Source organism: Procambarus clarkii, chromosome 18 (assembly GCF_040958095.1).
Source record: "Procambarus clarkii isolate CNS0578487 chromosome 18, FALCON_Pclarkii_2.0, whole genome shotgun sequence".
Classification (NCBI taxonomy): Eukaryota; Metazoa; Arthropoda; class Malacostraca; order Decapoda; family Cambaridae; genus Procambarus; species Procambarus clarkii.
In genome coordinates, this window is record NC_091167.1 from 29,189,369 (window position 1) to 29,204,106 (window position 14,738).

General features: G+C 43.3%; 1 protein-coding gene across 6 annotated transcripts in view; it reads left to right on the forward strand.

Moving 5' to 3' along the window:
- The window catches only part of LOC138365858 (protein FAN-like), a 36,689-nt gene that overhangs the window by 265 nt on the left and 21,686 nt on the right, over window positions 1–14,738 (forward strand). For 2 of the 6 annotated variants that reach the window (XR_011229054.1, XM_069326440.1), the window contains exons 2-13: window positions 3,589–3,730; window positions 4,129–4,253; window positions 5,192–5,282; window positions 5,723–5,836; window positions 6,156–6,341; window positions 6,864–6,938; window positions 8,499–8,558; window positions 8,913–9,055; window positions 9,200–9,362; window positions 10,964–11,118; window positions 11,450–11,628; window positions 14,270–14,401. Coding sequence is in view for 5 of the 6 variants with exons in the window: in XM_069326440.1 (XP_069182541.1) it covers window positions 3,589–3,730; window positions 4,129–4,253; window positions 5,192–5,282; window positions 5,723–5,836; window positions 6,156–6,341; window positions 6,864–6,938; window positions 8,499–8,558; window positions 8,913–9,055; window positions 9,200–9,362; window positions 10,964–11,118; window positions 11,450–11,628; window positions 14,270–14,401 (1,565 nt within the window). In the remaining variant the exon portion in view is untranslated. The remainder of the gene's footprint in view (window positions 1–3,588; window positions 3,731–4,128; window positions 4,254–5,191; window positions 5,283–5,722; window positions 5,837–6,155; window positions 6,342–6,863; window positions 6,939–8,498; window positions 8,559–8,912; window positions 9,056–9,199; window positions 9,363–10,963; window positions 11,119–11,449; window positions 11,629–14,269; window positions 14,402–14,738) is intronic. The other 4 variants (XM_069326441.1, XM_069326442.1, XM_069326443.1 and 1 more) reach the window with 4 other exon arrangements.

A 14,738-nucleotide genomic window follows, 5' to 3' on the forward strand; every position in this document is an offset into this window, starting at 1 on the left:
GTATGTTGGGGGGTGCTGGAGTATGGTGTATGTTGGAGGGTGCTGGAGTATGGTGTATGTTGGGGGGTGCTGGAGTATGGTGTATGTTGGGGGGTGCTGGAGTATGGTGTATGTTGGGGGGTGCTGGAGTATGGTGTATGTTGGGGGGTGCTGGAGTATGGTGTATGTTGGGGGGTGCTGGAGTATGGTGTATGCTGGGGGTGCTGGAGTATGGTGTATGCTGGGGGGTGCTGGAGTATGGTGTATGTTGGGGGGTGCTGGAGTATGGTGTATGTTGGGGGGTGCTGGAGTATGGTGTATGTTGGGGGGTGCTGGAGTATGGTGTATGTTGGGGGGTGCTGGAGTATGGTGTATGTTGGGGGGTGCTGGAGTATGGTGTATGTTGGGGGGTGCTGGAGTATGGTGTATGCTGGGAGTGCTGGAGTATGGTGTATGTTGGGGGGTGCTGGAGTATGGTGTATGTTGGGGGGTGCTGGAGTATGGTGTATGCTGGGGGTGCTGGAGTATGGTGTATGCTGGGGGGTGCTGGAGTATGGTGTATGTTGGGGGGTGCTGGAGTATGGTGTATGTTGGGGGGTGCTGGAGTATGGTGTATGTTGGGGGGTGCTGGAGTATGGTGTATGTTGGGGGGTGCTGGAGTATGGTGTATGTTGGGGGGTGCTGGAGTATGGTGTATGCTGGGAGTGCTGGAGTATGGTGTATGTTGGGGGGTGCTGGAGTATGGTGTATGTTGGGGGGTGCTGGAGTATGGTGTATGTTGGGGGGTGCTGGAGTATGGTGTATGTTGGGGGGTGCTGGAGTATGGTGTATGTTGGGGGGTGCTGGAGTATGGTGTATGTTGGGGGGTGCTGGAGTATGGTGTATGTTGGGGGGTGCTGGAGTATGGTGTATGTTGGGGGTGCTGGAGTATGGTGTATGTTGGGGGGTGCTGGAGTATGGTGTATGTTGGGGGGTGCTGGAGTATGGTGTATGTTAGGTGGTGCTGGAGTATGGTGTATGTTGGGGGGTGCTGGAGTATGGTGTATGCTGGGGGTGCTGGAGTATGGTGTATGTTGGGGGGTGCTGGAGTATGGTGTATGCTGGGGGGTGCTGGAGTATGGTGTATGCTGGGGGGTGCTGGAGTATGGTGTATGCTAGGGGGTGCTGGAGTATGGTGTATGCTGGGGGTGCTGGAGTATGGTGTATGCTGGGGGTGCTGGAGTATGGTGTATGCTGGGGGGTGCTGGAGTATGGTGTATGCTGGGGGGTGCTGGAGTATGGTGTATGCTGGGGGGTGCTGGAGTATGGTGTATGCTGGGGGGTGCTGGAGTATGGTGTATGCTGGGGGGTGCTGGAGTATGGTGTATGCTGGGGGGTGCTGGAGTATGGTGTATGCTGGGGGGTGCTGGAGTGTGGTGTATGCTGGGGGTGCTGGAGTGTGGTGTATGCTGGGGGGTGCTGGAGTGTGGTGTATGCTGGGGGGTGCTGGAGTGTGGTGTATGCTGGGGGGTGCTGGAGTGTGGTGTATGCTGGGGGGTGCTGGAGTGTGGTGTATGCTGGGGGGTGCTGGAGTGTGGTGTATGCTGGGGGGTGCTGGAGTGTGGTGTATGCTGGGGGGTGCTGGAGTGTGGTGTATGCTGGGGGGTGCTGGAGTGTGGTGTATGCTGGGGGGTGCTGGAGTGTGGTGTATGCTGGGGGGTGCTGGAGTATGGTGTATGCTGGGGGGTGCTGGAGTATGGTGTATGCTGGGGGGTGCTGGAGTATGGTGTATGCTGGGGGGTGCTGGAGTATGGTGTATGCTGGACCAGACCAATCTGCCTCTTTCAGCAGATCGGTCTGGTCCAGTATGTGGCTGGTTCGATCTTCTCTGATCATCTTTGTGTCTGGTCGTTTTGACGTGGGTTTATCACCACTTGTATGGTGATCAGGTGGCTTCGTTGATGGTGTTCCACTTGAGGGGTTTTGTCTCGGCGGCAGTGTGAAGATTCTTGGTGGTCCTTTTGGTACGTTTTATCTCTTCGTTGGTTGTCATCGATTTCTGTTTGGGTTTGTTTGTCCTTTCTCTCTTGGTTGTTTCAGGGCTAAATCCTGTCGCCTCATATCATGCAGTGCTGGCAGAGCCGCTTTAGCCTTCTGGGTGGATGTCACTTCTGCTCCATTCTACAAGTTGTCTCGGGTGTTGTTTCACCTCTGGCCTGCTCATGCGCCACCTGAGCTGTCCTGGTCATTAGACCGGGTGCTCTCTTTTTCTCTCTCTCCCTCAGTTTGTAGTGGCCCCTTCAGTTCAGGACTGTTTTTCTAAGGCTCTTTTCTTGTTGGCGTTGGTCTCTGGGGGTCAGGTTGGGGAGCTCTCCAGCGCAGCAGTTTCTGCTCTTTCAGTCCTGGTGGTTGGTTTGTTCGTTTGCAGCCGTCTCCTTCTTTTCTGGCAAAGAATGAGACTGCTTCTTTCTGGAGGGGTCCTTTGGTTGTTGATGCTTGGTTGGTTCAGCCGGGGATGCATCATGTTTTGTGTCCAGTTGCGGCTCTTCGCTGCTACTTGCGTGCCACGGCCTCCGTGGCAGGGGACGCACTTTGGGTTGACCCAGTTTCCCTTCTTCCCTGTTCCAGGGAGTGGATCTCCACAGGATTATTCGATCCCCCTACCCCTCCCTCCCCCTCCCTTCCCCTGGAAGGGGGAGCTGCGCAGACAGCTGCACGGCGGCTGTGGTGACATCATGCTTGTTTTCTGATTGGGGAGTTCTGCTTGCTCGTCTAGCCTTTCGGTTTGCAATTTTTACCAGCTCTAGTTTGTTTTGGGAGTCCTACCTTTCTGGGTGACTGACCTGGTAGATGGCAGACATAGACTGCTTCCAACTTGGGCGCCTGACATCTGAGTGGACAGCACTTCGGATTCGTAGTCCTGAGGTTCCGGGTTCAATCCCCAGTGGAGGCGGAGACAAATGAGCAAAATGTTTCTTTCACCCTGAGGCTCCTGTTACCTACCAGTAAATAGGTACCTGGGAGTTAGACAGCTGCTACAGGCTGCTTCCTGGGGGTGAAGGCCTGGTCGAGGACCGGGCCGTGGGGACACTAAGCCCCAAAATCATCTCAAGATAACCTCAAAAAGATAACTACATTGGTGTGTCTATAGGCCATTGTTCCTCATTCCTTTCTGAGGGGGGCCAGGTTCTGGCTCATGGTCCCTGGTAGGCTAGAACTCCATCGATTGACTGTTGCCATGGTCTAATGTTAACACATCAGTCCGGTATAGCTCCGGGGAGTCTATGGGTCTCGCCCATGAAATGGCGTTTCATTATATTCTGCACTATATTCAACTCTGGTTTTATGCACAATGAAATCAGATTGACCTTATGTAACACCTCGGGACCCCTGAAGGATTTGGTCGAGTCCCATGTTGCATTGATTTTTCCCCGTTGTGTAGTGGTTTAGGATGGGGGCTTGGGGGTAGAAAGTGGGGGGGTTTGATTCCTCATGGCTCCTACTGATTTTCACCTTATCTTTTATGTTAACATTAACCATGCCTAAAATAATCTACCATTTTTAAGTACCAATTAATACTATTTCCCTTGATTTGGTTTTCTCTTGTTGATAAAATTTTGTGCTTACCAGATTTTCATTACTTCTGCTTGAGCCTGGAGAGATTTACTTTGAAGATTTTGCAGCCATCTACATTCTTCCCGAAGAGAGTGCTAATAATAATGATGGGTGGGCAGAAAAATTTGAGAATAGGCTGCTGAGAGGACGTTTGAAGGTAAACTGAAGCATTTCTTTGATTTAAATAATTCAATATACAGTACAACTTAAAAAATAATAATAATAAGAGAAATTTGAACTGAAATTGGTTTCTATTAGTTGATACTTGTGCATCTATCTGCTTGACAAATGGAGAATTTGCTAATTAGTAATTGTTGCTAAACCTTGTGGTTAATAAAAATAAAATTTTACTTTTGAGTTTGTTTTTTAAAATGCTATCGGCTTAATGTTGTTTATGTGAGGTCTGCACCTATTGAAATAAAATGACAATTTTCTAAAATTTTAAGTCCTTTAGAATTAGATATGCTAAACTAATCTGTAGGTTTACTGCACTTTAGAAACTCATTTTAAACCTAAACTCACTCACTAAATCTGAACTAAATTTTTTTTTATCAGGTGTGTTCGAAGTCTCTTGTATTTGATCCACGGGACATGCGTGCTCCAATTATTAAATTTCCATTTCGCACATTTGAGAGAGTTGAAGAAAGCAAAACTACTCTGACTAATGAACTGCTTTACAGGTGATTATCATACTTTATCATTGTTGAAGCAATTAAGGTATATTAATCTAGCTCAATACTGTTTCCCTCTGTATTTGCTACACATTACATTACAATATTTTCCATAGTAGTACTTGCAGCATTCTTGCTTGGAGCATTTATAGCATACTTGCACGCCGCCCCTCTGCCTTCTTGCACGCCGCCCCTCTGCCTTCTTGCACGCCGCCCCTCTGCCTTCTTGCACGCCGCCCCTCTGCCTTCTTGCACGCCGCCCCTCTGCCTTCTTGCACGCCGCCCCTCTGCCTTCTTGCACGCCGCCCCTCTGCCTTCTTGCACGCCGCCCCTCTGCCTTCTTGCACGCCGCCCCTCTGCCTTCTTGCACGCCGCCCCTCCGCCTTCTTGCACGCCGCCCCTCCGCCTTCTTGCACGCCGCCCCTCCGCCTTCTTGCACGCCGCCCCTCCGCCTTCTTGCACGCCGCCCCTCCGCCTTCTTGCACGCCGCCCCTCCGCCTTCTTGCACGCCGCCCCTCCGCCTTCTTGCACGCCGCCCCTCCGCCTTCTTGCACGCCGCCCCTCCGCCTTCTTGCACGCCGCCCCTCCGCCTTCTTGCACGCCGCCCCTCCGCCTTCTTGCACGCCGCCCCTCCGCCTTCTTGCACGCCGCCCCTCCGCCTTCTTGCACGCCGCCCCTCTGCTCCCTTGCACACAGCTTTCTAGCATTCCTGTGTGAAGCTGTTTAATATTTGTCTTTGCACTTCCATTGCTCCTGGCTTTTGACTTAAATTCCCTTCCTCTGGCAAATGAACTAATTTTAATTTTGTAACGTATGATCAGGCTACCTAATGCTCTTCCCGGTCCCACCCCTATCTAATAGTTTTTCCTTTGGGTCCTAACCCCCTGTAAATTTGCCTTGTGAACATTGCCACTTGTTTAAGCTTTAATGAGGAACTGTTGTTTCAGTGAGGGGGAAAAAAGTGTTGTTGAGGTGACCTGCAGTATGACAGTGGAGATGCTGGAGGGAGGAGTCTTGCAACCATACAAGTTCTGCAGAGTAGGTTCTATTCTACCTCCATTAGCTAGCTGTGGTTTGCAGGATAGTTTGTGCAAAATCTTTGAAATATATGTAAACTTCATAAGAATCTGTAGTTGCAATCTTGGCTTAAGCTGCTGTGCTTTAGTTACTTGAGCATTTTAATAATTTTATTTTTGTATATATTTTCATGTGTTGGAATGCTGAGGTTTGCAAAAGGCTGTACCATTTTTAACATAATTCTAATGACTGATGTAATGGTAATGCTTAATGCTTTCACTTATACATGGTCATTTACATTCCCACTTGGATCAATCATGTGCAGTCATTTCCACTACATTAAGGTTAAAATTATAATTGCATTGTTCATTAGTGGAATATTCTAGAATATAATTTCATTAACTTTTAACATTACACCTTCTAGTTTGTTCATCTGTTAAGACTGTTAATATTTTTCACAGGAAGAACACAAACACAAGTTTCAGCTGATATACGCAGAGGTAACGACAGTTCTTCCACAGATTTGTCAGCTCCAAAGAGCTTCAACATTGCCTCCTAATGACCAAAATACAATGGTTTGTTTTACATTGAAATGGTTAAACATAATTTTCAGTCTAAATTGATGTATGAATCATAGGGGCACTATTGAAGAAGTGATATATACATATGATGGTAAAAATTCTGTTTGATAGTAGTTAGTGAGGAAGATACGACGAATGGCTGGCTTTAACCTGTTTAACATATGCTCTCATATTTTCCTCTGGGCTCTTGCCTGGTTCCCACCTCATGAAAATGGAAAACAGGGTGAAGATGATCTAGACAAATACTTCATATGACTATAAAAATAGGAATAATGCTAGTTTTAGATAAAGCACTTTTTTCTGATGTTTACAGATTCAAGCCATCGTCAGATCAAGACAAAGTAGACAGAAGTTTGACAGAGCGTTGCTAGAAGACCTCTCAGAGACTGAGATCTTTGAGACCAAAGCCAACAAAGTGACGCCATTAGTAACCAACCCAGGCACTGTGCTCCTCACTACCTCAATGTTATACTTTCAGCCTCATAATAATGCTGACAAGGTTAGTCAACAGGAGAAACACTTGTTACAAATGTTTACTAATGATATTCATTTCACTAGTTGCTGATATCAGGACACTTGACCCTCTGGATTGTGCAGTGGTAGTTTTGAATATTTTTCTTGTTTTGTGTTAATCCTTTGCAGAGTTTAGTGTTTTCGAGGCTTTGATCTGTGTTAACCCTCCAGTTGTCAGTAAAAATTTGCAGACTTTTTTGGATGCTCTCTCATTGTGATGGTTAATTGTCAATTGCTCTCTGTGCCTCTGTGAGGAGGGCCACGTTTTGGCTCTTATCCTCAGTATGCCAGACAAAATTCCTATATCTGATGTGACCCATGTGCATGGAGCAATCTCGGGAAGATAGCTTTAGGGAGCCACCTGACCTCGTCTAGAAAGTTATTTCATTATATTCAATACTGGGTTTTTGTTGGTCTGGTAAGTGTGCTCAGTTGATCACTATTTTGCCTTCATGAATACTTTATTTGTTAATCTTAGTAAAAATTAATATAATATTTTACTTTACAGCAGTATCCTGTGATAAAAATCGGTCTCTCTCATATCAGACAAATCATCAAACGACGCTATCTATTAAGGCAAGTGGTAAGTTAATTGAATTAATTTCTGGCATTGAACACAGGCTCACAAGCTAAGGAATGTGAAGGGAAGTTTTCATGCCTTGTGAGTAACTTAACTGACAGACTTACTTCTTACCATTCCTTCAGCTATCTCCCCTTGTCAATTAGCTAGTAGGCAACCACTGTCTTTGAATGACAGTAATTTCCTGATTTTCCTTTCTCTTAAATTTCTATAGATTGATCTGCAGATTTCCAAGCCTATTGGGCTTTATTATATGGACATTTGAAACTGTATATGGAGTTTGCAATGGAGGGTGATCTGTACTCTACAGTGGAGATCGATAAGATCTCCATCTAAAAGTATCAGAAAGAGTCAATATAATGTATAGTACAGGTCAAGAGACTCAAACAAAACACAAACTTGGAACTTGTCAATATTAGGCTTGGGACCCATGTAAATATGGGCTATCAGGAAGAACTAATGGAACATAAAAACATAATCACTCATAAAAATGTACAAATATCCTAAATACAGGTACTGTACTGTACTAGCTCGTTTATTCGAAACACACTGAACTTAATACAGTATTTGGGTTATCCAGCCAAAATCGGGTTCAAATAATTTTCGACCAAACTTCGCCATATCCGAACAAATTCAGATACAGTACAGTACAACGTCAATTTGGTGTAACCAGATTTGGTGAATCTCCGGCTAGGTTGTACACTTTTCAGGCCGGATTTACTTGCCCGTTTCAACGAACTCTGGTTCATCAAAGCGGGGAATGTGATAATTTGCTTACAATGTTGGGACAGAGTTCACAGACTGGTGGAAAACTTTCCCATTACTGTACATGTACATCACAAGTTACAATTAATAGTTCCTTCATATGACAAGTTGGATCACACAAGTGGACCACACAACAAGTGAACCATATTAACCAAACACCAGTCAGACTGGTCCACACAACAAGTGAAAGACTGAGTTTCCATGATTTTTCGTTCACTGATTTATGGCACGCCTATCTTTGTAAATAAATTTAAAGGCTGAAGCGTGAGAAGGTAGCTACATGTAGCAAAATCTCCTTATAGACATTTTCTGTGATGAAACAACATGTGTGTGGGTGGACATATATAGAGAATACTGTACTGTTAACCTCATTTGGTTTTCCTTTGATGTTTCATCATAGTTCAGTGACCCATGACTTTGAAAGTTTCAGAGTACTCAGAGTACGGAAAGACTAGGTGTAAATTCCTTACATAAATTTCACAAATACACAAGTGTGGGTTTTTATCCTATGTTATTATGTCTTTGAGAAGACATTACCATTACTAACCCTGTATAGTGTACCACAAAGCTCATTGGATTCAAATTGTCATTAAGTCATCTGAAATTGTTATTAAATTGTTGCTCTTGACTACCTTTGTGTAACTGACATTTTAAGATACTGGTACTTGTATATAATTGTTTTTCTCCAGACAAACAATATATCAATCGGACTAACTTAATCTTATAATGTTCATTGAAGGAAAAAAAAGGTATAGATCATTCATTTGACAAAATGGTAAAATTAAGTTGTATTTTCAGGGTTTGGAAGTATTCTGCCGAGATCAATGCATGGTCAAACATCTGTTGTTGACATTTAAGGTACAGTTTGTTGAAAAGTATTATATTTTAAATGTTTGATGAAAGTGTTTATGACAATACAGATTGTAATAGTGAATTTGATGTTAGTGGATAGCTCAGTTATGTTCATTTGAGAGTAATATATTTTGTTCTATTTTCTGAATGTCATTACATTTTTCACCTAGCTAAGTAAGAGTTTCAAGAGAGAATATGGCATTCTTGAGCACTCTGTTGATGTTAGCTCTACCATGAAGTGTTATCAATGTGCAAGTCAAAGATAAATCTGAAATTCTGTCTAGTCTAATGAGTTAAACCAACTGTCCAACTATTGGTTGGACAGTTGCATGAATAATATTGACTATTGTATTGCTTCAGGAGTCTGAGTGTAGAGATAAGCTGTACAAGTTCCTGACACAACAGGAGAGAGTAAATATGGATGACATGCGTCAAGACAATATGAGTTACCAGTGGCAGGCGGGAGCCATATCAAACTATGACTACCTCTCCTATCTCAACAGGTTAGACCTACCAACGAAATTCTTCTTGATAAAGAAATGAAGTTCTTGTAAATAGCTTAAAAGGAAAGTATTTAAGATGTGTGTGTGTAACCAAGAAGAATACAGTACCTCCGAACATATCTAATACAGTTTTTCTGTTAACAGTCAGGCTGATAGGAGTGAGAATGACTTGACTCAGTACCCAGTGTTTCCCTGGGTATTGGCAAACTATGTGAGTGAGACCCTCGACCTATCAGATCCTGGAATATATCGTGATCTGTCCAAGCCCATAGGTGCTCTCAATGAAGAAAGACTTAAAAGATTAAAGGTAATGGCTTGTTCTGCATTTCAGTTTGTGAAAATACTGTAATACTATTCATTGATAATTTATTGACTGTAGTTCAGTATTACCATCTACTTTAAATATTGTTTTATACATTTTCATTTTATTGAGAACTTTGTTGGCATTGAGGAATATTGTCCTACCTAGTCTTGTTTGTAGTTCTTGGTCTGTAAGAGTTCTTAAACAGTTTCTGTAGATGATTTTGAGAAAGGTTTGCAGATGATTATATTCAGTAAGTAACCACCACTTCGTAATCTGACAGCTTGTGAACATTAAGTCTGAAACCAAGGGCAAATGGATTATTCACTAGAAGTGCTGATGTATCGGTGGCATAAGTTTATTTTTTCAGTACAGTAAGCACATTGATTTGTACCTCAGTAACTTGTGAAGTTACTTGTGATGATTCAATAGATACCATGATGAGCTCGGTGCCAGAACGGATTAAATTCGTTAATCGAGGCACTATTGTATGTATGTCATAATTGCCATCGACCAGGGAAGGACCCAGAAAAGTAGGAGAATCAAAACAGACCACAGTCTGGTTACACTATGCAAGCTCCATCTTCAAAATAGCAAGATATCTCCCTTAGAAAGAAAACAGACAAGCAACACATCATCCAGCTAAACCCCTCCCCCCCTTCATAAGTGCTACCCCTCCCACCGAGGAGGGGAATTACCCCGAGTGAGCTGGCAGCCCACCACCCCAGTTCTTGAATGATGAAAGCCTCCAACCGAAGGGAGGGAGGGTGTTAGGGAGCCGTCAGGGTTCACCCAGAAACGGGCTTTTCATTACATTCATCTTGGATTAATGTAATGCACCCCCACCTGGGTTATTGCATCCAGGCATGGAGACCTCCTCTCCAGAAAGATATAGCTACTCTGGAGAAGGTGCAACACTGGGCAACAAAAATTATACTAGAGCCTAGTCATCTTTTGTATCGGGAACGGTTGAGGGCCACTGGGATAACAACACTGCAAACAGACTTGTAGACTTGTACACATTTGAATGCAAGAAGTAGGCCAAATAGTTCGGAGTGAAGGGTAGAGGCCCAGTTGTTTATATGGACTCCTCGCTCAAAATGTAAGCCATTGTCAAAACAACTGCACTTCCTAGGAAAGTTTAAGTTTGGTTGTTACCTTCTTTCTTGTGCCCTCTTCAAAATTTATTATGAAATGTGAATGACTTTTGGATGCAATAGTCTATTTTTGTATGTTTGACCAGTGGTTGCTACAGGTTCTATCCCTATTGTATGACAGGGGTAGTTAACCATACAGATCTCTTAACCAAAAACATTTGGCAAACAAGAGGTATATTATTAGTGAATTATTTGACTTAGTCTTTAAAGATAATACTGTATAGGGTTTTCATTATTTCTGGTAAGCTAGAACATTACCTTCAAATTCTGAATTGAGTAAATCCTGCCTAATCTAAATTATCCAGAGACTAAAATATAGAAAGACTGGGAGAAAGAGGTTGCTTAACACAAAGCAAATCTGCCACATTGAGACTATTTACTTTGCTGAATTACATTTAATAAAACTGCAAGTAACTAATTTTCATAATTATTGGATCCATTGTTTTGTAGGAGCGTTGCAAGGACATGCCAGAGCCAAGATTCTTGTATGGCTCGCACTACTCTACACCAGGCTTTGTGTTGTTCTACCTCGTGCGGCAGTACCCCCAGTATATGCTCTGTCTGCAGAATGGCCGCTTTGATCATCCTGATAGAATGTTTAACAGGTAATGTTGGGAACCTGATTGTGTACAGTACTTTGGTAATATAAGAATAGGGTAAACCCTTCTTGGAGAAGGGAAGAGTGAAACTGACCAGCTTGAATACCAGAGTACAGCAGTTTTCCGAAGGTAATGCTCAAAGAATCTAAATGTTTATAGTAGAATTGTCAAGATTCATGAAGGTATTTATAGTCTGGAAGACTTTATACTGTTGCAAGTTACATATTTTACTGTATGATGCAAACAATTCCATATTTACTTAGTGTTTGTTGTAGGTTTTGTGCAGTCACAATAGATACCATTTTCCTTGTATCTGACAGATGTTTTTAATTTCTAGTCTTGCTGAAACTTGGTGTAATGTCACAACCAATCCGTCAGACTTCAAAGAACTTATACCAAACTTCTACAATTTGGATGGATCGGCTGACTTTCTCACAAATTCTCTACGAATTAACTTCGGTGTAAGGCAGAATGGAAAGCCAGTCGCCGATGTTGAATTACCTCCATGGGCAAAAGGTAATTAATAGTTTATTCAGTTTACATAAAAATTAAATGTCATGAGTAGTGACTGTACATATTTGGTTAGGCGTGCCAGAGGGAATTTTTTCTGCGAGGCATATATAAGGTTATCATGATTTTGGGCTTAATTCTTGCTGCAAATGATTAAACCTAAGTAGAAAAAATCCTAAAGAAATTTTTTCCTTGTAGAATGATAAAGAGGAAGTAAAATGTACAGAATACTAGTACTGGTAATAAATTTGTACTGGTTTCGTAAAGAGAAGATTGGTGGGCGGCTACACCAGCCAGATATGTCAATGTGCCAGACCTTTCATCAGCCAGAGTGGTGTGAGCCAGACTTCAGTGATGACCTTGGCTGTTTACATGATCATTCTTACTTTTATTTGTTCATTCCCCTAAATATTTGTTAAATAACTAATGAGTCAATGTAAGTGTGTATGTATCAATGAATTTATCTATGTATTAATAAGATTATAAAAGCTAAAGAAACTCGTGAGAGCCTATTGGCCCCATATGAGGCAGCTCCTATTTATATATAGCCAAACTCATTCATATATATGAATGGGTACTGTTTGTGTGTACAGTATATATAAATATATATTATATATATATATAATATATATAATATATAATATATAGATATGAATGAATGAGTTTGGGTGGATATAAATAGGAGCTGCCTCATATTGGCCTACTGAAGTTCCTTTATTATGATGATTGGTTGACCTGGTATACTTCATTACAAACATATAGAGTTGTGAAAACGATATGAACATAATCGGTTTACATATCGTGAAATTATAATTTAATTTTATATCATGACAATTGCCACTTTGCCATAGTAACCTTTGTGGTGATAACCACATTTACATAGTAAGCAATCGGGGAACAATGCTCATTTTTGTTAAGAAGTTAGTTTTGGAATGCCAGAGCACATTGGAAAATACATTACCAAGAACGTAACTAAAACTGTCTGTTCCCTGATTGTCAGGCTCTCATGGTGGATCCTATTCAGCTGTTCCAGTAGAGGTTTCTTTATCTGTTCCTTCTAGTTCACCTGTTATTACAGATGTTGTCCAAACTGGAGAATTACACTGGCAGGGTGATTCTTCTGGCTCCTTGGTGGCCTAATCAGCCTTGGTTTCTGGCACTTTGGGCCTGGTGTCTGAACACGGCAGTCATTACATGGCTCTGCCTTCTTCGGGGTTTTCAGGGTTCGGTGCCTTGGTGCCTCCTGGAGCCCCTGCCTCGATGAGTTCACAAATGATTTCTCTCTTGGCTGGGGCCAAGATCCAAGATTCCTCATCCTGGCAGACAGCCTGTCACAGTTCATTCCCCTGACTGGAATGGACGGTCGACGCCAACTCATTCAGTTGGCTTTGCTGGACATGGATCTCTTCGCGTCGGCATAGTCAAGGTGTCTTCCTGTCTGTGGCGCCCTTCCTTGGTCTACCTGTGCATATGATGTTCATAAGTTCGCAGCTTTGACTGCGAACTCGGGCCTCGGGGGCCTCGTAGCCTGGTGGATAGCGCGCAGGACTCGTAATTCTGTGGCGCGGGTTCAATTCCCGCACGAGGCAGAAACAAATGGGCAAAGTTTCTTTCACCCTGAATGCCCCTGTTACCTAGCAGTAAAATAGGTACCTGGGAGTTAGTCAGCTGTCACGGGCTGCTTCCTGGGGGTGGAGGCCTGGTCGAGGACCGGGCCGCGGGGACACTAAAGCCCCGAAATCATCTCAAGATAATCTCAAGATAATCAAGATAATCTCAAGAAGAAGATAATCAAGACTGTGTTTTGCAATATTCAGTCGCAGGAGTTTTGGAGATTGAACAGGGTCCTGGCTGCCCGATATCTTGTTAATGTGCCGGGCCCTCAGCGGTCTTGTTTCGCCTTGGGTTAGTGGTTGCAGCCAGTTGTCTCTTCTTCGTTATGAGCGGTGCAATGCACCTGCCTCCTGGATAAGTCCTTCTTTTTTTTCTGCTCTTTGGGTAGTTAGCTCTAGGGAAACCGATGGGGCTTCCCCACAGAAAACCAGTGTTGAATGTAATGAAATGCCATTTTCTGGGTAGAGCCCAGAGGCTCCTTGGCACCCTCCCTCACCCTGTCGGTGGGTTTTGTTTTCGTTTTCAGCCTCCAAACTGACGGTCTGGCTGCCGGCTTGGTGGGCTGGGACCCCCCCCCCTCTCCCCCTCCTAGAAGATGGGAGGAAGGCATCAGCACGAACGAGCGGCGTGTGGTGCAATGACGTGTTGCATGTTATCTTTTTTTTCTTTAGAGGAGTTTCTAGCCTCTGCTCTGTCTCAGGTTGCAATTTTTCTACCAGGAGGGGTCTGTTTTGGAGCGCCTACATTTTTAGGTGCTCAACCGGTCGATGGCAGACATGAATACTTTCATACATGAGTTTCATAGGCCATTGCTCCCTACACCTCTCTGAGGGGGGGACCATGTTCTGGCTAGTGGCCCCCGGTAGGCATGACAACTCTATATGACTGAAGCCCCATACTAATATTAACTAATATCAGTCCAATAGCTCCAGGGAGTTTCTGGGGCTCTACCCAGAAAATGCCGCTTCATTACATTCAACGCTGCTTTTTTCTACTTTATATTGTCCTAACAAATATTATTCTGTTTCTTCAGATTCCCGCAGTGTGATAAAAATAATGAGAGAAGCTCTTGAGTCTGAACATGTCTCAAATAATTTACATTTCTGGATTGATCTCATATTTGGCTTCAAGCAAAATGGTGAAGAGGCAGAGAAAGCTGACAATTGTAAGTGCAACAAATAAGCTTATGTTACGTTGTCATTTTTTTTGGATTCTAAAATTTTAATGTTATTGAGCCTCATTATCAGCTATCACCCTCGTTTACTCCTTAAGGTGAGTTACTAGTGTAACAAGGATAGGCAGATATTTCTCCACAATTGCATTTGAAAATGTTGAAACTGGCATTGGCAGGTCATACTGGTGCTAAGGAAACTGGGGAACATTTAATACAGCTCAAGATACAGCCCAGTAAATGCATTTGTTAAACTCTGCATTTACAAGTGCTCCTTGTAAAGGCAAAGCACTTATCAAATGGGACCACCAAGCAGTCATTTCTCTTTACT